Below are 27,663 nucleotides of genomic sequence, written 5' to 3'. Positions count from 1 at the left end.
AGTTTTTATTTAGTTATCGTCTCGTTTTCGTCAGTGAAAAGGTCATTGACGAAAATTATTCGTCAACGAAATTAACACTGGTAAACTGTAAACTTTGTATCTGAATACAACTCCGATAAACTGCGAGTGCGAGCTCTCCCTTTCAATACCTGTAGACTATAATACCCATTAAAATAGGTGTCCCTCCTTAGTAAGAGAGATAATGCAGACCTTAAACATATCATAACAGAAATTTCAAAAATGTAAACAAAAATAAAAAAATTACACAGAATTACACTGACACAGAAGGACCATTCAAGTGGGACTTAAATATGCCATGGAGGGATATATAAAAGATTTTCAAATAAATATGGTGGGAGATTAATTTGGAAGCGAGGGTTTATCACAATGCAAACGGGAGACGCCTCATGTTACGCTCGTCACGATCACAGATGATCAACATCCAGGATCAACACTGTTCATGTACTGCAATGTAAGATTCAATTAATTTACATTAAACCATCTTAATATGGAGAGATGGACTGAAATGTAGACCTTTGTTTATGTGTTTTTGACTTACACTGTTAACGTTACATGACGTGTGAACAGTTAGTTATTTCAGTTTGTATGTTAGCAGGGACTCACTAGCTTTAATCGTAACTTAATGAGAATATGACACCCAGAAAATCCTCTCAGGATACCTGGAATAGGTGTTAGAGTACCCCAAGGACATCGTTTTACCATTTTTGTAGCTTCAGATTTTCCAATGTTTCTCTAAGGCGCTGAAACCTGAAGATGTCCGAGTTCCAGTCCCCATGCAACTGATACTTAACTGCCATTGGTTCATCTGCGTTCGAGGGGAGGGGCTTACCAATAGGTAAATTACAGAGTAAACAAATCACCCACTCAGTGTTCATATGGAACTGGAACGCACATTTACATTGGAGGAAAAAAAAACAACAGCAGAAAGGAAACATCGCCTCCTTATTTTAGAAGTCTGTTACACACCACTAATTTGATACTTTACAACCAAAATTACCGGACAAAACCAAGCACAGAAGCACATTACTAGCAAATGGAGAAGCGTCCCACATTAGGACCTTATTAATATAACACTCCCAACTTACAAGAAAGTGTTAACAGAGCACCAGATACTGTGCATCCTTGCGTCAAATCCCTGAGACAGGACTTCAATCACAGAGTTACATGGGGCCTAGTAGTTTACTGATGCTCTTGGGTATTTGCCACTTGTAAGCTCTCCACCGCTCTTACAACATCTGGCCGTCCCCTGGAAAGAAAGAGGCCCTCGGCCACCAGACACCATTAACATCAAGCTCCCTAAATCCCAGGCAGTCATGCCGCATTTCCTGCATCAACAGTCAACAAGCTCATGAATCTCTTCCCAGACAAAATAACAGCAGTTTGAACCATCACCAGCACCAGCAGAAACAGCCTCAGGGATTTCACACGTTCCATCTCTGTTTATATGGACCCGAGTCACATATCTGCTGTTCATTTATCTCTAGGAATTACACAATCCCTGGGAAGACAATGGCGTTTTGGTAGAAGCCCTTGTGTGAGATTTAAAAATGGATAAACATATTCCATCAGTTGTTCAATTATTTTTTATTATTTTATCATTCTTTTTGTCACTTTTACATGCAATGAAAGTAAAATGGCTGTTTGATACTAAAAGTATCAAATGGTCCAAGCAACTTCATTTGCAATGCATGATGAAGAGCTGCTCAGACACCGCAAAATAGTTTGGTATCACTTTAGTTTAGGGTCTAATTCTCACTAGTGCATATTACTAGGATATTGGCTGTTTATTACTACCTATAAAGCATATATTTCTGCATGACCATATTCTACATCTCTCAACCCAACCCAATAGCTAATCTTCACATTTACCTTGCTGACTATTAATAAACAGTAATTATTAGTGATGCACCGAAATGAAAATTCTGGGCCGAAACCGAAAATTTAGGATGCACTTGGCCGAAAACCGAAACTGAAGCCGAAAATGGCTTCTTTTAAAAACGTATACTAATATATAAATTGCTTGAATTTAATGGATCTGAAATGAAAAAAAAAATCACGAACCAATAGAATAATCAAACTTTTATTAAGTTACATAACAAAACATCAAATATTTTTAACAATAAATATAAATAATAATACCAAATAATATAATTCTTCAAGTTTTATGTTCCATCAAATAAAATAGTTTTTTAACAGTTGTGCAAAAAAAGATCTGATTAACTACATAATTATCTGAATAACTGCACACAAAATCACAGAATGGTTCTCATTAAGAACATGAGATGCTGCACTGAATAGTCTCTCACTGTCTGTCACTGTTCTCTGGGAAAAATGGCATTTGGGGGTAAAATGTGTGTTTTTTTTGGCAGGGCTGCCTGCTAAAATTCGCATTCCTGGGTCTAAATATCACATAATTTGGGCCGCTTCAACCCGCGGACATGGAAAAACATCCCACGGGAAAACCGTGGACTTGGCAACACTGCTTGGGGCAGATAAATACCTGCGTGTAATCCGCGCAAGCAGTGAAAAGCGGCCTTCGTTCGCGTGCCAGTAGCAAGGGGATTGTCACTTCTGGCAATGGGTAGTTCAGCTGGATACGTCTCTATTTGTTCTCATACCGCTGACATGCTTAATCTTTGATAGGCAGACGCGTCACGTGATAACAGCTCGACCATGAGCGAAACATAAGCGCTTGCGCACGAATGGGAGGGGCGGGTGACATTAATTTTCGGTTTACGTTTTCGGCTGTAATGCCATTTTCGGCAGAACATTTTCGGCGGCCGAAATTTCAGTGCACCCCCAGTAATTATGAGAAGGCAAAAATCGTAGTTAATAGTGAGAATTAGACCCTAATCGAAAGTGTGACCAATATTTTTCCACTGAGGAAAGAACATCACACGGTTTGAGTAAATGATGACAGAATTTTCATTTAAGGCCAATTCCCACCGCACAGACAAACGCCGTAAAACATGTTTGTTGGGTTTTGTCGGATAAGCATCTTACCCCTGCCGGTGTCTGTTGCTGTTGGTCGGGGTTTGTTTTCACCTGACTTAACATGTTCAATCAGCGTTTTTGTCTATGTCTGTTGGGACAGTGTGAACATGAGTCATTATCTTTTATAAAATTATAAATCCAACAGCCAACTTGTTGGCTTGGCCTTTATGGGTGAAGTAACTCTCTAAGAAACAGGCAAACAGCCAGTTCATTTCCACCCTTTCAAGTACATAAAGCAGATAAAATTAATTTTGGCACTGGATTCAAAAATTCATTAAGACCCAAACTAATCTCATGTTCAATACAATCACGGCCACAATTGTTTTCCCCAAGCTAGAGGAACTGTTTCCTCCGTTTTTTGCAATTATCTCAATTACAGAGAAGAACAACAGAGCTAAGCTTATGGCTGCTGAAGAAAACACCAGCAACATGTTGTTCTGATTTCTTTGCACTTGAAGTAATTTACTTTCGGGTTCAGTTCCAGCAACGATTTCTTGAACTTGTGGGATCTCATATGTAGCACATTTCTGGTTTGACCCAATTCCAATCTAGTTTATTCTACATGTTCAGAAGACCTTAATCATACGCAAGACAGATGTTCTCAAAGGGTTTTATCCCCTGTGATAATCAAGATTTCTGTGTTGCAAATACACAATTTTGTATTGATGGTCTTAAACACTTTTTGCTTCAAATATAAAAAGGGCGTAAGAACGTCAACAGACCACCCACTTGTTTCTGGCATATTACTTCTGACCTAGTAGAACGCCTTAAAGGCATAGTTCATCAACAAATCTGTCATCATTTACTCACCTCGTATGCCATTCCAAACCTGTATGACTTTCTTCTGCAGAACACAAGATATTTTAAAAAATGTTGGGGAACAAATATTAGACCTCACTAAGACAAAAAAAAAAAGATTGAATGTCAGCTTTCCAGTGAACTAGAGTTTATTGCAATGCAAACAACATTGCCATTATAATGTAATACTGTAGACTCAAGAATCAATTGTTATATTGTAGACTCAAAATCTTCCAAAATCATTACACGTTAAAAGTGAAGAGTGCCGTTTCTGTCTCCAAATGAAGATGAACCCAAAAACTCCCTGAATGCAGCTGATCAACAGGAATATACAACGGCAGTATAAAAAAATAGTTTGACTGAAGACTCGTTTCTGCTTACCAAAGCGTAGACATAACTGTTAGTGCGACACATGGACTCTCAAATAACCCTGAGAACTAAATTTAATACTGTCTAGACCAGAGCAGAATAGACTCAAGAATCTCAGCACTTTCTGGCATGCTGTCTACTGTCCTTCAGTCTAATCTAAAACCGGAGGGCCTATCATCATCATAGTAGCGGGCACACACACAATCTCAAATAGAAGCAGTGTTATTACATTAAGATCAGGTGTGATGTTACTTCAAACAGGAAATACATCAAAGCGGGGCATAAGTGGTCCACTTGTGTCTACAGGGGTCTTTTCCCTGGGGCAACCAGGGCAGGTTATGCTGAACATGAGCACTCTAAATTATGATCTATAAAATGGGCCATGTGAGGTATTTATAACCTCTGGATAGTGGATGAGGCTGCATTTTCAGACGAGTAAAAGCAATTCCGCTGCAGCAGTCAAAATATTGTCAAATATCTGTGCTCAGCTGCCGATAAGCATCCTGCAGAACATCTCGGTTGCATTGCTCAGTTAATTAATTGGACTTTGGCATTTCTCTTTTGCTTTGGTATGTTAATGAGCGTCTAGCACAATGGACTCCATGCCATCAAAGAGCCATGGATAAAATATGCCAAACACCTGCTTGTTCCAACAACTCCACAGTCTCTGCCAGGGTCTGCATTAAACCCCGGCAATAAACAGAGCCAGTGCTTCTCTGCCATTGGCAGTAAGTCACAATTTAAGAACTGAGATAGAAATTGTTGAATACAAATTGCATTCAGATTAATCACAGCAAGTCTGCAAACCTTGAACATGAGTTTTTACATAAAATGTATAGGAATAAAATGTATATATATCATACATTTATATAAAAATCATTATAGATTTTATATAAATAAAATACATTAGGGCTGTCAAACGATTAAAACCAGGTTGCTGCTGGAAGAGGTGTTAGTGAGGCCAGCAGGGGGCGCTCACCCTGTGGTCTGTGTGGGTCCTAACACCCCAGTATAGTGATTGGGACACTATACTGTAACAAGCACCGTCCTTCGGATGAGACGTTAAACTGAGGTCCTGACTCTCTGTGGTCATTAAAAATCCCAGGATGTCCTGCGATAAAGAGTAGGGGTGTAACCCCGGCATCCTGGCCAAATTTGCCCATTGGCCCCTCTCCATCATGGCCTCCTAATCATCCCCATATACAGATTGGCTTCATCACTCTGTCTCCTCTCCACCAATCAGCTGGTGTGTGGTGGGCGTTCTGGCGCAATATGGCTGCCGTCGCATCATCCAGGTGGATGCTGCACATTGGTGGTGGTTGAGGAGATTCCCCCTTCTATATGTAAAGTGCTTTGAGTGCCTAGAAAAGCGCTATATAAATGTAACTAATTATTATTATTATGATGTTCTTTAGCCGATCATAAAACACCAAGGCTTACCCTATATCATAATTCAAGTTCATTCCTGACAGAGTTAACATGAATATATAAGTTACATAGATTCATATAAATTAGCTGATTTATGAAAATATATAAATATATAGAAATAAATGTATAGAAACTGGACTAGCTCCTATTTACTTGACTGGGGAAAGACCTCATTCTAAATTGTGCTGCTTTAGTTCAAATTAGACAGAAAACTGCATTTTGTTCCTGCTAATGCAAATTCAAGAATAAATGTTGGTCATTGTGGTCGTAAGGTGTCTTTACTAGTCTTGGCCAGATTAAGCCACAATAATGGACCAAATTTAATGTGATAGCAAAGTCGTTGGCTTGCGTGACTAACAGCCTTTGTCTAGTAAGAGTATCCTATAAAGCAGTGATAGAAGAGATTACAATAGATGCTGATATGCAAAAAAACAAAATCCTGGTACTGATAGCGCATAATAGATGGTACTCTGTACCAATGAGTGCCAGCAAACTATGAGAACTAATCTCAAACAAAATAGCTATGACTATGACTGCAATTATTTAAATTACACAAAAACAAGTCATCTTATACCAGCACTTAATACGTTATAATACCAGTTTCCCGGTACCATCTACACAAGGCCAGGGCAAGCCTATATTTAACTTTGCACAAGAAAAGTCTTGTTTGTGATTTCGGATTGTGTCCTTTGCTCAGCTGTTGTCAGAGGTTGCCAGGAGACGGGATCAATAGAGGCACTATATCAGCCATCTCTGAAGCACCACAGCTTTTATAGTTCAAAGCCGGGCTTGGAATACCCTAACTTTAGAGTAAAACAACATCCGGACAAAAAAATGGGAGGGTAACATCGGAGAGTACGGAGAGAGAGAAAGAGAAAGGCAAAGGGAATAACATTGGGGAAAATGGAAAACAGAATGGGAACAGGATCCATTTGTTCATCAGCCGATCCTAAAACAGCAAGGCCTGCATCATAAAAAAGTTAATTGCTGACAGAGCTAATATACACCCTCGGATTCAGAGTTCTGCCAGCCAGAGAATAATTCCCATGTTTCCACACGAGTTTACTGGCTGTTTAAAGCTTTTCTGCGGTGCATTTCAAAGATCAGGAATGTGACTCTGTAAGATGGATTAACACTATGTTACACATTCAAACTGATAGCTAGAAGGCATATTTCACATATCACTTTCATTAAATAAGGTATCAATGATTTTTTTCTTCTAATGCTATTTTTTCTTTTAGAAGGAAAAAGTAAAATAAATGCCACAAAAATAAACGCCTATATTTTCTGAAAATGCAGGACATCTAGTTTGATCTGTCCCAACTAAGTCATAGTGTGATCCATTTTATGATTCCGACTACTCCCCAACAACCTATGCGAGATTACATAACCAAAGTGTGGGCTTAGTGCACCATTTGGGACGGAGCCTCAGCTGTCCCACACTTCCTGTTTGAGCCTGAAGCGTACAGCATGCTGTTTAAAAGACACTGGGCCCTACTTCACATCTTTTTGGAGCCCAAAAACAGCTCCTTCTCACCTTGGTTGCCCACAGGGGACATCTTCGAAATAGGCCAGTTTCTGAAGCAGGTCACCCCATCCTATGAAGAGAATAATCAGAAACAGAAAGGACGGCACTCAAGCTGAAGGGCTCAATGATGTGTCCGCCACTATCTCAGATCCTTATCGAGAAATACAAATAAAACCTGCCTGTTACATCCATCTGTGTGCTGCTTCGGCCTCCACACGGTGGTGGAGATTACCACAAGAATTCTAACACGGCGCTCAGGCCTGCCACATTGTGCGGCAAGCTGACCCACCCACTTTTGGAAAGAAAGGAGAATGAAAGAGGGGGGTGGGCGGGGGGAGAACAAGAGGGACAGTGGTTACTTTTTTCCATTTTCATGAGCAGTTAGGGGCCTAGTAACGGCATTCTCTCTCTCATTCTACACCACCATCTTTTGGGGAAACGAACCCCCTTTGGAAATCTGAATTCCTCTGGAATGTAAGCCAATCAGAAGGCAGGCTCAAGGGAGTGTGTTATGGGAAGGCCTGTCTGGGCTCTGACACTTTAATCTCCCAGTGAAAAAGTTCCGATACACAGTGCACACTTTTACAGTGCCTTTGGATGGCTTTATAAACAAGCTATTTTTTTCTCTACTTATTTACGGTTTTACTGAATTTGACTACTTGAAATTGGTTATTTAAATTTGCAAAAAAAAGTTTAGACACTCTCCCTGTCTGTCATTAGTCAGCCAACAGACAGTCCCATCCTAAACTCACACTGTTGCTGTGACGGGATGCTTCAACAAACAGTGCAATGTTAATGTCTAAGGAAATCAACCTATGAATGTCTTACCTACAGCAAATTAAGCTGGGGGAAAAATGAAAACAATTTAAAATGTAAAACATTAGGGATGCAGCGACACTGACATTTTGATAGATAATACTAATTGATAATATATGTATATATAAGACTTAAAAGTCTATATCTATACGTGCTTCAAATGACACCAAATATAATTTACACTGGAAAACTGCTTATAATTTTAAAATGGGTACAACTGCAAAATTGTATTTGTTTAAAAATAATTAGGTCTAGTAAAAATAATATGGAGTTCAATCATTTGGTTATAATTTATCAGCTTAAATATATCTGCCTCTTTATCAGACTGGTTCCTAGCCTAGAAATCTAGACGCACCCTAGCGACAGCAAATCTAATTTGTAGCCAGGGGCGTCTAGCAACTCTCCGTTGGCTTGCGAGCTGGAAAAACCAAACTCTGGTCAGGCCAATCACATCGTGTATAGAGTCGGTGGGCGGGCTTAACATAATGATGGCTGAGTTGCGGCGGTTCCGCATGCTACTTATAAACAAAGAAGCTGGCCAACAGCGGCCTTTCAAATCGGCTTTGCCCGCGACTCTGGAAGACTTAGAGTTAAGCTTTTCTTTGAGAAAAGAACAAAGAACGGTACTGAAGTCATTCTTAAGAAAGGCAGATGTGTTCTGAGTTTTGCCGACCGGATACGGCGAAAGTTTAATCTATCAACTAGCTCCGCTTCACCTTCTTCTTCACTCTGGTTGGTTGTAGCGCTATCCTATTGCGTGCAGAGGGAATTTGAAAGACAACCGTTTATCCCGCCCCTCGGATTGAGCCCTGCCAATGGTGAGTTCCCTTGATGTGGGTCTGGCTTGTCAGGCTAACTGGTTCCAATAACTTATTAAAAAGTCACACAACCAATACCATTGTATAAATACTGTATGCATCACTGCTAGACTTCATTATAAGTGTTGCACGATTCTGGATTTATTTGCTTCAAACAGAGATCACGATTCTGAGCAGACGACTAAACAAAATAACATACTGTAATTTACAAGAAATTCTACAAAAAGTTAATTGCAGCAGCCAATTTAAAATGTTTAATTAATCAAAAACATCATCAATAAAGAAAAACTAAATCGGTTTGAATGATTCAATGACTCGCTCATATATACTTCACTTGAACTAATAAGTGTATAACTAAGTATATAAGTAATTGTGAGGGATACTGAGGGATTAGTACATATTTAATATAGTAATCTGGATGTCAGGCATATTGTCCATAGACTCCATACACATTGTAAATTGTAAATAACCTGGAAAGTGTAATTAATATTTGGCATACTGAGCCATGCATCCAAAGAACAACTTAAAAACAGGCACCCAACATAGTGTCTGCTGATCGCATGAAAAACACCGGCTTTGGTGACATCTGTTTCAAATGATGAGTTAAAAAGAGAAACAAGTAAAAACACACATCAATCCAGAAAGGGGGATGGGTAAAACAATGTTTCCACGGCGATAAATGCTCTGGCCACTGGACATCCTAGCAACAGTTACAACGCTTCAGCAATCTGTGGTTCAGCGGAGATAAAAAGCTCAGCTCACAATGTGCATTTGCTTTACTTCATGCCACCTAAAACCCGCTCTCAAGGGTTCGTATTGCACTCCAGCAATAAAGGACATCAAATTATCAGTGTCTGAAAGCTGTCTGGACGCCCAGACATATAATGTGCACAAGGCAGACTGGACTGTTCATATATACGACATGTTTACTGCATTTGCTGTAAACATTTGCTGTTTTAGCATCATTCTGTCAGGACCACTATCATCAAAGATGATTGATTGACTATTAGCATATAGTTTGGACTGGCGGTATGGTTCTGTTCTGGGTAAGAACTCCCTGCGCATCCATGCAGCCTAGCATGGATAAGCCCCCTTAGGGTAAACAGAACAGAACCAACATAATGTATTGCAGATCTCATTAATGATGATATTACATGTACAAAGTGATTCAGGAATTTAGCCTGATTCAAGGGAAATCAGAATACTAAATCCTGACTGACAAGAGGAGGAGCTGGGGGTGGAGGATGGTAAATGAGCTCTGGAGAAATGTGATAGCTGCTGATAGTACTGAGGAGCTATAAATATGTAGACGTCGTATTCCTATAGGTAGACGTGATCAGCTGACAGACAGCTGATGCGAGTTTGACTAACGTGACCTGCCAGAACTGACGCTATACGCTTGATTTATGAGAAAACAAGGTAAAAGAAGTGACGCTAATAACTTAAAGTCAACAAGAAACAACATCCCCAACCCATTTTGTCATTGTCGCTAGTAGGGCTGGTTGCATAAACATAGCTTCTAAGTTAAGAATGTGTCTTAAGAACTAGTCTAAACAACTACACTGTCAAAATTGATCAAGTGACTTAACTTAAAAAAATTAGAAAACCTGTTGCCTTAAAATTGTTAAGTAAATAAACTTATGTGGTAAACTTATGCATGTTTGAGCGGTTTTAACTGAAAGTAACATGCAATGACATCTTAAAAAATATGTCACTTCCATTGTTTTGTCTCAAGATGCATAGCAGTATTTTTTTTTCTAAGGCACGTTTATATAAAAAAATACTTAAATGCCTTAATTGGACTAAGGCCTAATCTTGGCTTAATCTAAGCCTAAACCAGGCAATTAATTTTAAGGCAACGGATTTCCTCACTTTAAGTTAACTCAACTGATCCCTTTTTACAGTGTAGATTGATAACTGACTGTTCATAACTGTTTTAAGTCAGTTAGATAAAAATATAGATTAGTCTAATTTGATACTAAAATGTAAGACCGATTTTCCCTTGACTAACCACTAGCTGGTCATACTAGTACTTAAGACACAGTCTTAACATAATGCTGTGTTTATGCAACTGCCTAATATTAGCTAAATTTAGCCTCCTGGTCTGAAAATAAGCAATTTGCCTCATCAAATAAAAAGCCAACTCGTAGTTGCTAATGGTTGTGATAAAATATACAGTAAACACCTAACAAGGCTAAATATTCAACTATATACTGGAAATAAGGCCCTGCAACTGTACATATTTTTGAACAACTTTGTGAAACCTTTTGGGCATTACATGTCGCTTTGAAACACCGCCGGGACCAATTAGTTTAAATACTACAACTGTTTTGTCACATTGAAAACAAAAGCTACTTTTTCAAAAGGCTAATTTGATACTTGACCATGATAGCACAAGCTACAGTTTCAAAGTTGCTTCTCCAAAATGGTTGTGATCATAAAACGAGCATCATAAATAATCATAAAGGGACTTGACGTACAGTTCTAGTCTAAACATCCTACTAACATGATGGAGAGCTGGGATTTGGACAGCTGCTGTTAGCAACACAAAGGCACTTCTGTGAAGCATGTGAGGTCAGAAAATTTGGTCGGATATATGACAACCAGCTGGGCCAAGATCACATTCAAAGGAATTCTGACATCAAATGCAATATGCCCACATAGATGTATTATGTCTCACATGTCAAAGATCCTTCACATCTGGAAAAAACAAAGAAAAAACTCATTATTGTTTATGAAATGGGGCTAAGTATGGATAGTGGAAGAGCTGCATTCAGTACACTCAAACAATTCAAAATGAAAAGACAAAAACGTCACAAAAGTATCTCTGCAAATCTCTAACAATGACCTTATCATCTGGGTCCAGGATTTAGAGCCTGTTTCGCCCACCTACTCCTGATTCTGATGCATTTTACAGCTGCCCTTTTCCAAAATGGCCTTTGCTTTAATGGCAGCCATTCAGGATTTGGTAAAGGTCAACTTTGTGTCACTTAAACTTTCATTGGGACCAAGATGTAAACCACAGCTCAGCTGTAACTGCCATAGACATGGAGGGACACATGACTTGGTAGAAACAATCATTAAAATGATGAAGGACCTGCCATAAACGGCATTAAATGTTAACACTTAGTCCTATTGAACATGGGAGTTAAAAACATGAATTTGTCATGTAAAATTAGATCTAAGTTTTGAAAAACACTTTTTGATGGCATAAGATATTTACAGAACCACATAACATCTCTATTCAGTTCACGTCTGGTTGTCTAATCCTTTCAAAAGCAGATATTAAGCCATTACAGTGTATCTTGAAGTGATTTGCCCTACTATAAAACAGGCATCCACTGTAGTCCTAAAATATAGCCTCAATGCTATGAGATAGCTCTATTGTTTAATCTTCTCTCCTGATAAATCTCAATAATAATTAATTCATTTAATACTATGCAATTAGGGGAGTGTCGTTTCCTAGTCTATGGGCTGAATAAAGACTCAGTTGACTACCCTCAATTACCAATTATGACTAAACTGGGATTTCCCACTACTGATAAAAGGTCTGAACATCCAGCCTTCCCAAGGCATACATTTTTAGGGAAGATTTTTCAAGCTAGCCTTGAGTAATGCTTCCAATTTATATTCAATAAAAACACATTTAGAGTGTATCTGTGATTTACTGTCACTGTTTATTTGTCTATTAAAGGAGGTCATATTCAACACTTTGTAGCCTATACTTCTATATTTGTATTCAACCATTTCCATTCTGATCCGATTAGACTGTTCTAACTACTGCACCTTTAAGACCTCTATACAGTTTAAAAGTTTGTGATCAAAAATTAAATTGATCAAAAGTGACCATAAAGATGTTTTACACGGTTACAAAAATATATATATTAATATTAAATACAGTTCTTTTGAACATTCTATTAGTCAAAGAATCATGAAAAATATGTATCAGGGTTCCCACAAAAATATTAAGCAGCACAACTGTTTTCAACAGTGATAATAATAGGAAATGTTTCTTAAGCAGCAAATTAGAATGATTTCTGAGAGTAATTTTTTATATTTTGTGATCATTTTTCACAGTATTACTGTTCTTCCTGTATTTTGATCTACTTGTGAATACTTTCAAAAATTAAAAAATATATATGCATTACCAATACTTTTGTACGGATTGCAGTGTGGTACAGCGGCCACATGATACATGTCGTAGCTCTTTTATGAGTTTACACGTTGTAATTACAAGTTTAGGCACGTGAAGGCTTTTTACAGTTCAGAATCGTTATGGTAATTACAACATGGCGTGAACGCACCTACAGATCCCTCTAAAGTTCATCTTAGCCCACATGACTGTCACATCAGCGTGAACATAGACAGCAATAAATCCTTCAATACAGTCCTGAGGGTTTATTCAGCCTCATTAGAAAGACATTACACAACAAAACCAGAACTATGAGTTCATTCCTGAATACAATGGCGTAAATGTTTTTAAACATTAACAGTGTGGCACAGGTTTCATGGCAACATTTTAATGCATCACTAATTCAACTTATTTTTATATCAATTAAAGGTTGTGAATTGCATCATCCCTCCCTTTCGGAGCACACAGAGAAGCTACGGTGGCCGACACAGGACAAAGATGTCGTCGTCTGAGACAGCAGAGAGTAGCTAGCGCTCTGTAGAGAAGTTTGTCTGTTTAGGGCTTCTGTAGAAACATGGCGGCACAAAAGGACGATTTCACTGTAAGGGGACCCGCGGTGTATGTTGATAGAAATGGCTCATTCTAAAGGTAATAAGACGTAACGGTTCATTACGTAAGGTCTTTATACACCACTTGAAACATAGTTATGTATATTATATTGCAATTTAAAAGATCCTCATAAATACTACACACTGAACCTTTAAATATAAAGTAATGTGAAAATAATAATAGTATTCAAATGCTTCTGGTGCACGCAGAAAGTTTGTAAATTTGTAGGGTGTAAATAATGGTTTTCAGTGCTGTCAGACAGAAAAGTGAACCCTTGGCCTTGGTAGATCAAATTTCAGGTAAGGTTTAACACATCAAGAGTGTTAACATTTAATCACACTCAAGAGTTCAGCCTGCCTTGAGGTAACAGTAGCAACCTGAGCGAACACATCTTTTGATGTTACAGTTAAAAAAATAATAATTTTAAAAGTAGCCCAAAAACAGACTTATTGCATTTTAAAGCTGAAGGGCCCTATTTTAACAATCTGAGTACATGGTCTGAACCGCATTGCGCAGGTGCACTTAGGGCTTGTCCGAATCCACTTTTGCTAGTTTAACGACTGGTTGGCGCATCAGGCACATGGTCCAAAAGGGTTGTACCTAGTCTCTTAATGAGTAATGGGTGTGTTTCGGGCGTAACGTGCAATAAACCAATCAGAGTCTCATCTCCCATTCCCTTTAAAAGCCAGTTGCGCTTACACCATGGCGGATTCACTATTTACATGGCGGAATTTGCGAGTAGAAAGACTGAACGCTTCTCTAGAGAGGGATCCTTTTATTTTTAATATTTAAACATGTTTGTGTGCTGCTGCGCATCCCTCTGTGTGTAGTAAGCAGAGTGTTTGTGCGTTGTGCACCCGCCTATAGGCGCATATTACTAACACACCCTTTAAATAACACAAAAAAGACTGCGCTATTGACTTTAGACCAGGTTTTTGTTGGTCGGTGTTGCACAGTTGCCTCAAAATAGCAACGCGCCAACAATACACCTAAACACACCTCGTTTTCAGACCAGCACGCCTATGGGCAAGCAGATGGGCAGAAGTTTAAACAACGTGGCGCTGGACGTAGGGGCTGAAACAAGCAAATAACACTTGTGTCGCACCTGCTGTTGCATTGCGCCGGGTGTATGATAGGGCTCAAAGTGTGTAATTTCAGCACATCACTGGTTTTATTAAACAAAATTGTAAAACAAAACAACAACAATATTCCCCTATGCGACAGTGTCAATGTTGCTGAGTCAGGCCTGGGCTGCATTTCCCAAAAGCATCGTAAGCCTCAGTAGATCATATAAACTAATGGCAGCAATGGTCTCAACGATCTGCTTAGGCTTATGACGCTTTTAAGAACAATGTTTTATAAGCCACAGAAAGACAGAGTTTACACTTTTTAGGGGAATACACCTACAAGTGGTTTACTTGTAGTTATAATCTCTGCAAATTAAGCTGAGAGAGGAGAAAAATACATGCTTCAGCTTTAAACGAAGGATAACAGGAGGTTACCATCAGATAAGCTATCAGGCTTATGCCATAAATAATACAGCCCTGCATTGCAAGAGCTTGTTTGCTACAGCAGAAATGTGTATTATAATTGAGTACATCCTTCACATTGTGTGTTTGGAACACAGCCAGTCCTCAGGCCAGCAAATGAAATGGATAAAAGTCCAAAACAGAATGTTGCCAAATGTATTTCCCGAACAAAAGCAGGACAATATGATGCTTTGCTGTAACAATGGCCAGGCAAGTCATCAGCGGCACCAACCAAATGAAACAGCAACAGGCCTAAATGCTGCATAAAACACGGATTTGGGCAACAGGAACAAGATGGAGGAAATTATGAATGTTTGTCCTAATATCTGACTAAAGGAGATTATGTCCATCTTGATATATCACAAGGATTATGTTCTTCACAAAAATTGTCACCATTCAGAGCCATGTCTGGGATGTTTAATCCTTGGCAAAGTTACAAGAAGGATTGCTTTGAGGCCAACAGACGTTTGCTGAACAACTTTTTCTACCAAATATTCCTAACCAAAGTGAAACAACAAACAAAAACACACATCCCACTAAATGTTTCAGATGTTTCCTTTGCTTTTCATTGTACTGGAGGTTTTTGCGAAACTTTTCTGAAGAGAGCTAAAAGGAGCTAATAGGAAGTCAATCATAGGTCTTATGCTAGTTCAGAACATCTATTTGCATTATCTATTTGATCTCGGTGCAAAAGAGCTCATTTAATTAATTATTCATTGACTCAAAACATTTTAAACTTGTGCTGAAATGCAAAACTCACATGGGTTATGCTGATGAATATCTGAACAATTCTGTTTGATTACAGATTCCTGGTGAAAATTAAAAAGCGATGAATACGGCATAGCATTTCCATGTCATTACCAACAAAATACTTCTTAATTAGCCTATATGAACCGTAAATGAAACGACAAAGATGTTGCACAGTGATCTCAACCCCTATGCAACTCAAATGTAGCCCTAAAATGGCTGCACAAGAAAGACAACATTTAAAAAGTGAAGTAAAAGTCGATTTTTTTTCTTCACCTACATGGATCGTACACTGAAAAAAAAAAAGTGAAATGTACATAATTTTTCTTTCGCAAGTCTTTGCATGCAGATTTTTTAAAGGATTAGTTCACTCCAGATTTAAAAATTTCCTGATTATTTACTCACCCCCATGTCATCCAAGATGTTCATGTCGGTCTCTCTTCAGTCAAAAAGAAATCAAGGTTTTTGTGGAAAACATTCCTGGATTTTTCTCCATATAGTGGACTTCAATGGGGACCATCGGGTTGAAGGTCCGAATTGCAGTTTCCTTTAACCCGTTGGTCCCCGTTGAAGTCCACTATATGGAGAAAAATCCTGGAATGTTTTCCTTAAAAAAAACATTTTTGACTAAAGAAAGAAAGACATAAACAGAAAGACATCTTGGATGACATGGGGGTGAGCAAATTTTTAGGAAATTTTAAAGGGGTCCTATAATGCCCCTTTTTACAAGATGTAAAATAAGTCTCTAATGTCCCCAGAATGTGTATATGAAGTTTAAGCTCAAAATACCCCACACATCATTTTTATAGCATGGAATTAAGTAAACTCTACTTAACTAAGTTTAGTAAAATTAACAAAGTAACTTTAACTTTGCCAGTTAAAGTTTGTTGAGTAATTTCTACTTAGTTGAAGTTTACTTTTGCGATTTACTTATTTACTCTCACACAAAATTAAACAAAATAACTCTGAATTAAACCATTCAAGTGTATGCTTTACTTAGAAACATCTAAGTAAACAATACAATAGATATTGGGTAGACCATAATAGAAGTAATGTGGTACCCACCCGAACACAGAGACCTCAATACTTGGTGCACAATATACAATGACGGCAACATTCGATGGATCAAACACACCCTAAATTTGCCACGTGGTACATGTCATAGCTCTCAGAAAATTACGAGTTTACACGTCGTAATTACAAGTTTAAGCACGTGAAGGCTTTTTACAGTTCAGAATCGTTATGGTAATTACAACATGGCGTGAACGCACCTACAGATCCCTCTAAAGTTCATCTCAGCCCACATGACTGTCACATCAGCGTGAACATAGACAGCAATAAATCCTTCAATACAGTCCTGAGGGTTAATTCAGCCTCATTAGAAAGACATTAAACAACAAAACCAGAACTATGAGTTTAGTCCTGAATACAATGGCGTAAATGTTTTCAAACTGTTTTCTACTAATGCATCTACTAATTCAACTTATTTTTACATCAGTTAAATATAAAGTAATGTGAAAAGAATAGCAGTATTCAAATGCTTCTGGTGCACGCAGAAAGTTGAAGTAAATTTGTAGGGTGTAAGTAATGGTTTTCACTGCTGTCGGACATAAAGTGAACCCTTGGCCTGTTCTAGATCAAATTTCAGGTAAGGTTTAACGCATGTCAAGGGTTGAGGTAACAGTAGCAACCTGAGCGAACACGTCTGTTGATGTTACAGTGTTTTCATCTGTTCAGTCAACGCACATGTTCTAAACGCTTCCCTAACTAAAAAAGACGTGATTACACACATTCTGCACAGATCACAGTTGTTCTGTCATTGCAACAAAATATAAAAACTGCAAAAAGCGGACAAACCCTGGCAACCTGCTCTAATCTGTTTCACAGCCCCACATACACAAGCTCACATCACTGGCTCATGTGCTTTGTTAAAAGTGAATCCAAGTTCTCCTCTTACCATGGTGGCCGTCCAGCGCGAGTTTGTTGTCCAACTCCATAACTTCAAAGACAGGCAAAATCAGACATGCTCTCAGTGCCAGGGGAGGGGAAGACAGCAACGGTTCACGGGGAGGGTACTCTCTCTGCCTCGTCACCCGTTTGCCAGAAGAGCGCTGCCTCCCGTGCAGCCTGCCTGCGCTCCGTTCTGGCTGGAGCGTTGCATCTGGCAGACGGAGCAGATCTGAGCTGGGCCCCACTCACTCCCACATGAGCGCCAGAGCTCTTAAAGACACAGCAGGGATTTAAAAAAAAATCTTGATCACTTGCTTTTCCTCTCTCTCTCTCTCTCTCTCACTCTATGAGAGCATGCCTTTCTACCACCCTCTAGATCTTACAGCTCATTCCTGTTATGCAGTACATTGTCATGTTATCATTGAAGATGGAAATGGCACTAGTTTATTTTATCACGCAATATAACAATGTGAACATAGAGGTTCAAATATTTTCATTACTACGGTTAGAGCTGATGTTCTCATTTTTGTCACGTCTGCAGATGTTGTTAACTAAATTATTTAACACTAAAACCATAAAAATAATTACTTTAATAAAATAAACATGAACTATAATATTTTATTTCAACTATTTCTCATTTCTATTTGTATACATAAAACTGAATACAGGCTGTACAGGCAGATTATAGACACAATGTCAAAAACAACAAAATTACTAAAACTAACTCAAATTGAAAAGTGAAAACAGGAAATATAAAAACAAAACCTATTTCAAAATATTATCATAAACTCTATTACTATATCAATTACTAACACTACACTGCTGTGATGCTATATGCACTTTCTAAAGTGAAAGACTGGCAATTTATAAAGAAATATTCCAGGTGTTTCTTCATTCTTGCCTTTATATAATCCAAATATCAAACAAAACATGTTTTCTTAAGAATACTGCTTTCATTGCTAATCAATTTATAGTTTTATAGATCCTAAGTTTTACTTTACATTCTGTTAGTCTTTTTTAAAATCACAAAATTCAAGAAGTGACTATTTTTGTGGGATTTAAGTAAATATTAGCAATGATTTATATGAATTATCTGATGTCTTGTTAATTATAACTGTGTAAATAATCAAGTTATAATTAATAAAAATGATAATAATATTAAATAACTAAAATGTAAGTCCCTGGGCTTGACCGGAGCATTAAGGCTGGTAAATCTTGTAATATAAATATTATTAAACGATACAGAGCTTGAAAATGACAGCAGAACAGGAATGACTAATAGAGAAAATCCAATTGTCCACATTTTGCAAATAATGAAACCAATACAGATCAGTAATCATCCATTCAACACCAAGGGCCCTATCTTGCACCCAGCGCAATTGACTTTGTACACCGACGCATGTGTCATTCCTATTTTGCACCCGCGCAAAGCGCGCTTTTCCCTCCACAGAAGCACGTCGCTAAACTAGTGAATGCACTTGCGCTCCCTGGGCGGTTCAGCGCAAAAAAGGAGGCGTGTTCCGGCGCAAACAATCCCTGGTGCTATTTTGCTGTTCCATTAAACAATTGCGCCACTGACCAGAAAAAACCTAGTCTAAAGTCAGTGGCGCGTTGCGCGTTGTTCATTATGCTATTTTAAGGGCGCATGCTTGACCATAATGTATAGCGTGCACAACGCGCATACACTTTGCTCATGTAATCTACACAGATGCAACAGTTATTTTTGCAAATCATAAATTGTTACACTAAAAAAATATTAAACACATGAGATGACGGAAATCATTGTGGTGTGCCACGAAGATGTGAAAAAATAGGCATAAATCTAGCTTACAAATGATTCAGGCTAATTGTAATAATTAAGGATAAGACCTGTTTGCCCAATAGTGGCAAGACATATATGTATATAAGGACATCTGACAAATTGGTTTGTCCGTCAAGAACCAGGAAAAAAAATCGACTGAAAAACTGAAAAAACTGAAAGACTGAAAAAAAAAAGACTGTGAAATCACCTTTACCATAATGTACAACATTACAACTTCACTTCTCTGTCTTTCACTGCTCTTACAAGAACATCAGTCTCCTCGGCTGTGAACCGCTCCTGGCGTGCGCCTGGTAAATACGCCATAATAATAGCAATCCATTATGGAACTTGCGCACCTGCTTTTAAAGGGAATGTTGGATGACGCTCGGATTGGTTTATTCACGTTACGCCCAAACCACACCTATGAATAATGAAGCTACTTCAGACCAACCCATTTTAGATTTGCGCCGGGCGCAAGAGCCATTTATCCCGCCGGGACAATAGCAACAGCGCCGAGACCCGCCCACAAAGTTACTTGCGCTTCGCGTTTTTACACTTGCGTTTCAGATCGTTAAAATAGGGCCCATAATGTTTGTATATCTATGCCTATATTTCACAAGAGAGCTATTACTGTGTAAAGAGGGGACAGAAAACAGGGAATATAGTTTATTCTCATGTCCATCATACAAACTAATCTCACCCAAGTGCTTACAACTCATGAGTTGCATCAGAGGCATTATTACCATTTAAAAATTGATGCATATACTGTCTCCAAAACTGCTCACTCACTCACTCACTCAATCATGATTCAAAACAAAGTTAATGCTACAAACAAGAGCAGACACTACAGCACTTTAAGACTTTACAGACTTCACATCCTGAATGAGGAAAGAACCTGGAACTCTAAATCCGATCAGACTGCAACACATTTCCAAAAATCCAATTTTAATCAGATTTCAAACCACATATGGATATCAAGTGGCTTTCTCTTAAGAGCTATGACACAGATTAGGATGCTGATGATGCACATGAGCGTGTGTGTAGGGTGTTAAACGTTAAACGTGTGTCTCTGCAGGGGGTGTGCAGAGTAAACGCAGAGACATTTACTGAGTCAGCATCAATCTGTCAGTGTCTGACACATGCATTAGCCCAGCGCTGAGCTGCGATGACACTACGGCTCACACAGAATCTCACTGAGATCTGAAGAACAGTCTGGAATGTTTGAGATCTTTTGCCAAGTCAGTGTTTTAGGGTCTATCCATGATCATAAACTACCATTCAAACGTTTGAAAAGAATAGAAATACATTTATTCAGCAAGGATGCATTTAATTGATCAAAAATGACAGTAAAGATTCTTACATTGTTACAAAACATTTCCATTTCAGATATGTGCTGTTCTTTTTAACTTCAAATCCTGAAAAAAAAGTATCACGGTTTCCACCAGTGTTAATTTAGACAGCAAATTTTGATTTAGTTTTAGTCATAGTCTTTTGACTAAGATGCCATTTAGTTTTAGTCATATTTTAGTCACCTGAATTGTTTATAGTTTTAGTCTAGTTTTAAATCTACAGTAGATATAGTCGACTAAAATCTAATGAGTTTAGTTCAATTGTAATACATTAAGAATTTAAGCATTACACAACCGACTGTCACTTGAACTGACATTTTGACATCATTTTGTTTTTGACATTAAAAATACACAAAAGAGCTCAATTCCTTTTTTTTTAACATCTATATAGTTTTTATAACTTTGTATTCTGTTTTAGTTAGTAGGCCATATCAGGTTAAGCTAAAGCTTCAAATAAGTTTGTTTATTTATTTTTTTAATTTCAGTCAACATTTATTTAATTTTAAGTAATTAAGTTTTTAGTGAACTATTATAACCCTGACACTTTATTGAATGTGTGTCAAATACTGGTCTTTCCTACTGACTATGAATTAAATGGGAATGAAATTAAATACAGTTTATTGTGTAACCAAAAACGAATATATAATGCGTGACTTTTAATTATAAACAAGCTCGAAATACACATTGACTCTTATTTTGAAATGTCTGTGCTTTACTATTGCAGTTGCAGGATGCTCATTCAAGTTCAGGAGATAAAATCTGCATTGTTACAACCGTCTAAAATATATTACTATATAAACATCGTAAAGTAAACATTGTCATTATTCATCAGCATTAGTTCATAAACAATTGCCTGGCATAAATGTGCGCTATTCATTGATTGTGAGCTGCTCTGGAGAGCTGGATTGGGGATGCGTGAGCCTGGAGAAGCACAACTCTTCCCTAATCGTCCCTCCCTAACATTTTCGTCTCATTTTTATTTGTTGACGAAAATGACAGTAGGTTTTCGTCATAGTTTTTGTCATCCAACACTAGTTTTTATTTAGTTATCGTCTCGTTTTCGTCAGTGAAAAAAGGTTGTGGACGAAAATTATTTGTCAACGAAATTAACGCTGGTTTCCACAAATAATTACGCAGCACATTTTTTGATAATAATAAGAAATTATTCTTGAGCAGCAAATCAGCATATTAGAATGATTTCTGAAGGATCATGTGACACTGAAGACTATATTATTATTACTACTATATTATGCTGTATATTTGATCAAATAAATGCAGTCTTGGTGAGTATAGGAGACACAAAAGTCTTACAAACCCTACAGACAGACAGACATAATGATAGACAGACAGACAGACAACAGACAGAGATAACGATAGACAGACAGACAGACAGAGCAAACGACAGACAGACGACAGACAGAGATAACGATAGACAGACAGACAGACATAATGATAGACAGACAGACATAATGATAGACAGACAGATGACAGACAGAGATAACGGTAGATAGACAGACAGACAGACAGACGACAGACATGTATACCGATTGACAGACAGACAGACATAACGATAGACAGACAGACATACATAATGATAGACAGACAGATGACAGACAGACGACAGACAGAGATAACGGTAGATAGAAAGACAGACAGGCGACAGACATGTATACCGATAGACAGACAGACAAACATAACAATAGACAGACAGACAGCGCAAAAGACAGACAGACATATATGCAATATCTAATGATAGACAGACAGGATTAGATAGATAGATAGATAGATAGATAGATAGATAGATAGATAGATAGATAGATAGATAGATAGATAGATAGATAGATAGATAGATAGATAGATAGATAGATAGATAGATAGATAGATAGATAGATAGATAGATAGATAGATAGATAGATAGATAGATAGATAGATAGATAGATAGATAGATAGATAGATAGATAAACTTTATCTAGCTCTTATATAAACATACTTGCCTATTTAATGCAATTGTTCTTTTTAACCGTTTCACAAAGCAAGTGTTGGCATAATGTGTCTCATCCCCAAATTCAATGGCATTGTGAACCAGAGCCCCTATTAGGCAATTCTAAACAATAGCCGTCCTGTAACCATCATAATTATGCCTCCCACTGCAAATTACTGGTTTGCAGCCTGTCTGAGAAAGATCTGGACAAACGGAAAACAGTAGAGTCTACAGTGCGTTCCCTCATGCTCCATTTCACAGCTCTGACAAATGGCATCACATCTGAACTTTAACACAATGAAGGCGAGGGTATAATTATGAAGTTCATATCGCTTAATATCTGCTAATATGAGTAAAAGAAATATATTCTGATACATTACATAAAGAGTGGCTAAATCTTTTTAACTTGCAAAAGCTATCCCCGCTATTAGCAAAGCATTGACCGGGTCATTTTGTCAAAATCACTCATTTAGAACAGCGTACTAGACTCAGGATAAAGATTGTATGGTAAGAGCAGCGCAGATAAAGCAGCAGAAACCAACCGATCATGTTCACTTTTGTCCTTTAAAGACTATTATAAGTTTCTTCATTGTCTAAAGGGAAAAAAATAACTGCAACAGGTGTGCAAGCAGATCCTACTCACTGCTGTTTCTGGTTTGTGTGCTCTGGTCCTTACGGAGCTGAACTCCCTCAGGAATGCTGGCGCTACGTCGCAGGAGCCACACAGTGCACGATTCAGCTCGGCGCTCTCCGAACAGCAATGGACTGATCTAAGGACAGGTCACAGAAGCCATTCATAGAGTTATAGTGTTGGTGGGCAAAGGCCTACAGTATAGACTGAAGAAAGACTCTGTGCGCTGACCTGTTACTTTGGACCTGTTGACATGTGCTGCCCCCTTGAGTTTAAAGGGTGCCATTAAATGTGAGGTCATAATCAAAAGGATTCATTTTTAAAGTCTCGATTAAGCATGCCTTAATTATATAATTATATTTTTTTATATATGACATTTTATTTAATTATATATATATATATATATATATATATATATATATATATATATATATATATATATATATATATATATATATATATATCAGAGCTGTACATTCACTTTATTTGAACACTATTTACAATGACACTAATAATTCTTAATTTCTGATAGGAATGCAAAATGAATCTGTTATTATTGATATTTTGAATAAAATAAGGAGACACAAACTTGTACATATGCTTTGTACACAGAATAGGCTACAAGGCTACAATACACACACCTCTCTCTTGTCCAGAAGAACAAGTTGACATTCTGCAACCAAGCAAAACTTGACCTGCCATCCGATTGGTTCTGATAGTGGCTGTCCACAAGATATCCAGTGGATTGATGAACCTTTCATGTCTGTAAACAGAAACAATTTTTGGATCATAAGTATGAGAAATGAGAAAAGAAGTTGAGGCCTTTATGGATCAGTTACAACCATGACAGGACCAGAGTGTGAGTCTAAGCAGCTCCAGAAGGTGACCTACTGGTCATAAAGTCAACTGCCATAACAGCTCTATGAATGGACAATCCTAGGTTCGGTTGCATGAGTATTGTTTTGTATAAAAGCACAATGCTAGGTTAACTGAATTAGATAGCCTTCCATTTCTTTAAGTTATTTTACCAAGTTTAAAAAGAAAATTTAAGAGACTGTAGGCAGTTGTAGTGCATCTCCGGGACTGTGCCATGATCCTGTGACATTCAGAAGTGTTTTTATATAGGCCTAATTAAGACAAATATTACATTTAGCTGGCTAAAGGGCAAGACACTGAGACATGTTCACAGGAAAAATATGAAATAGTCGATAAAAGATTTCTGTTTGCAGTAATACTTAATAAAATATTAATACTCTATAAAAGACTTGAGACCTGATTTTCTTATGTTGGTTTATTTTTTATGAATTCTGTCCTCAAAGCTAAAATTTTTAATTTTTATAGCTTTTTTCTTTACGTTTCAGGTAATCAAGTGAATACTTGAAAACAACATTTACATACATTCAGATAGTCAACTTGATGGTAGTTTTAAGCCGAACGGTTAAACTAAGTTATTTATAAATGCAGGCTGGGGCAAATAGTCACGTGTTATATATGTAATAAAAAAATCGCAGAAACACTATTTTTCGACAAATCGATGGTTTAATATTTGTTTATAGCATACTTTTCCCTTTTTGCGGTTTGTTTTTTAATCATAAAACTTTTTTTTTCTTGAAAAGCTGTTTAATGATTATGGCGAGTGTGAAAACATGCTTAGACATGACAAAGTCTGTTTAACTTAGTCTTTAATGCTAATTTTTTTAATAGTTTTTGAAGATACTGTAATAGGAATTGACTTTTTTTTTTTTTTTTTTTAAATCAATGTACCAAATACTAACTGATCTGAGAATAGCCCAAGTTGACCTAATATGCCAGCCTACCACAAAACCCCCCACAGTAAACATATGACAGACAAACTTCGTACCATCAAACATATCGACAAATGATATATAATAGGACTTGAGAAAGCACATTTCAGCTCTTAGCAAATGATGTACTCACCGGTGACCCTCATCCAGCCCTGGTGCTGGCAGCGGGTGATGTTCGGCGACATAGTAACAGGGCCACTAAACATGATGACAGCGCGCACTTTTCAACATGCAACGTTCCTTGACATTTGCTCACCTGATGGACGCCTCATAATGACTACTAAATGCGACATTAAAATGAACTTTTGGATAATGTAAAACGAATGACGCTGGTTTGCACGTGCAGATTGTTGACCCGTTTGAGACACGCGTGATGAGGATCACAGAATGAGAGTGAAGGGGACAAGACACGTCAGGTAATACCTTAATTAAATTATCAGATTAAACTCTCTGGCGAAGAAAGTAAGTAATCTGTCCACAAACAGGCCTCTCTCTTTAAAAAAAAAAAAAAAGGAACTTAGTTTAGAAAAAAAAAAAAAAGACCGAAGCTTTCGTTTTGTATTTTTCAGGTTCGTACTAATTTCTGGAGTACAAATACACAGTGATTATATTAAATCAAATTCTCTTATTCACTTGCTTCCTCTCAAGTAAATATAACTTTGTGAAGGCCTGGCTCATGAATGTTAATTGCGTAACGTAGGCGACCTGATTGGGCGATAGGCAATAGACTCATGAATATTAATTGAGCTACTTTAGTGGATTTTCAAAGGTTACCAAGGAACGTCAGCATCACGTTATTAATATTCATGAGTTAACATTTTGCCACAGGCTGTGTAAATGATGACCCAATGACTGTGACAATGACATACTGGGGTTTATGCATTTTTTAAAACATTTTTTTTTTTAGGAAATTAAAGTAGATGTTTGTGGCAAGAAAAAAAGTTATATACTTATGAAACTATTTTCTTCTCACTCACATGAGATCGAATTAATCATGGCTACTTCCCTGTTTAAATGTACAGTTATATTTGTTTATTAATTATGCAGAATAAAGAATCTCACACCTGGTACAAAAATTCACAAGACCACACCTTTAAAATTATTGCTGACAAACTGTTTTAATGGTCTGAAACAGGAATGAATGAATAATGACACATGCAAGTTTGCACATTTAACATGTTTGAACACTGTTCGAAAAACAAAAACAAAAATACATGCTTACCATGTACAACTTTGAGTGTGATGTATAGAAATAGCCATAAAAGCATTCAAAACTAAATTTTAATCTTATACAAATACAAACGTTTTGTCTCTCTTCTGAACCTTGTTAAACTCTCTAAAAATATAAAACTCCTCTATAAATGTGATCAAGTTGACAAAAACTTGAACATGATCAATAAAACTAAATATTGTGTTTTGTTGACAAAACCGTTTCAATTTCACAAATGCCTTTCCATTGGGGTAATATTATAAAAGTAAAAAGTAAATACTTGAAATATATTTTCATACATTTTTTTCCTTTAAAATCAATTAGAAAATATAGGTAAATTTATCCAATAATAGCTTGCATAGCTGATAAAACATGTTAATAGTGCAATAATAAAATGGGGCTAATCTTATATCCAATTATATACACGTAAATAATAAAGTATTTTTATAATGTTGTGTACTACAAAACTAATGAAGTCAAATTATAGAACCTGACAGCTTTAAAACTTCACATCACTTTCAATTTTCCAGTCAATCCAATCATCTGACAAGTGGACGTATCCCCTTACAGATCCAGCTCAAATATAACAACAATCTTTGGAGAGCTTGTAAAACGGTGGGCAAATGTCGAAAAGAGCCTAAATTCTATTGAAATGAAATGCAGATGATCTCTTTCCACTTTCAGTTTCCTCATTCCTGCTCAAAGCAGGTCTTGTATATCCAATCTGGCATGCCAGAGCATACAAAAGCATAGAAAATAGAAAAAATACTTCTCAAAGCAGTATTTGCTTCACTTTGGTTATATAAATCACCAAGAACAAATTCAAATATTATGTTTGAACAAGAAAGAACAAAAGTGCTGACTAATAAAAAGTACCGCGGTACTGTTAATCTTAGGTGAAGAAATAAATGTGTACAGATCTTCCTTCTGCAGAAATACTGAGAGATTTGAACGAAACGATGAATTACTTTAAGTAAACTACTCTTGGAGATGAGCACTCCATGTTTTATTAAACTCAAAACTCACGGGGGCAAACAGTTTGAATCGGAAAACTAAACTGAAATGACTTCATGTTGCATAATACTGTCCTTTATTTGCTACCTAATAACGATAGGCTGTTATACTGTGTAAGGTTAGTATATCTTAC

General features: G+C 37.3%; 2 protein-coding genes across 6 annotated transcripts in view; both read right to left on the bottom strand.

The window, feature by feature from the left end:
- The window catches only part of dab2ipa (DAB2 interacting protein a), a gene marked incomplete at its 5' end in the record, with an annotated part of 164,641 nt that extends 138,946 nt beyond the window's left edge, over positions 1-25,695 (bottom strand). The window contains 3 exons of one of the 4 annotated variants that reach the window (XM_079827786.1): positions 23,514-23,640; positions 24,143-24,264; positions 25,440-25,695. In XM_079827786.1, the coding sequence (XP_079683912.1) occupies positions 23,514-23,640; positions 24,143-24,264; positions 25,440-25,512 (322 nt within the window). Of the gene's footprint in view, positions 1-17,746; positions 17,981-23,513; positions 23,641-24,142; positions 24,265-25,439 lie in introns of those variants that run through there. The other 3 variants (XM_079827790.1, XM_079827787.1, XM_079827788.1) reach the window with 3 other exon arrangements.
- A 706-nt stretch (positions 25,696-26,401) lies between these two features.
- The window catches only part of phf19 (PHD finger protein 19), a 47,064-nt gene continuing 45,802 nt past the window's right edge, over positions 26,402-27,663 (bottom strand). For both annotated transcript variants that reach the window (XM_079827835.1, XM_079827834.1), the window contains one exon: positions 26,402-27,663. This exon is cut by the window's right edge and continues 578 nt beyond it. The gene's annotated coding sequence lies outside the window, so the exon portion shown is untranslated.

Source organism: Gobio gobio (genome assembly GCF_949357685.1).
Source record: "Gobio gobio genome assembly, chromosome: 10".
Classification (NCBI taxonomy): domain Eukaryota; kingdom Metazoa; phylum Chordata; class Actinopteri; order Cypriniformes; family Gobionidae; genus Gobio; species Gobio gobio.
The sequence above is the reverse complement of the archived record's forward strand: the minus strand, read 5'-3'. Positions and strand labels throughout refer to the sequence as shown.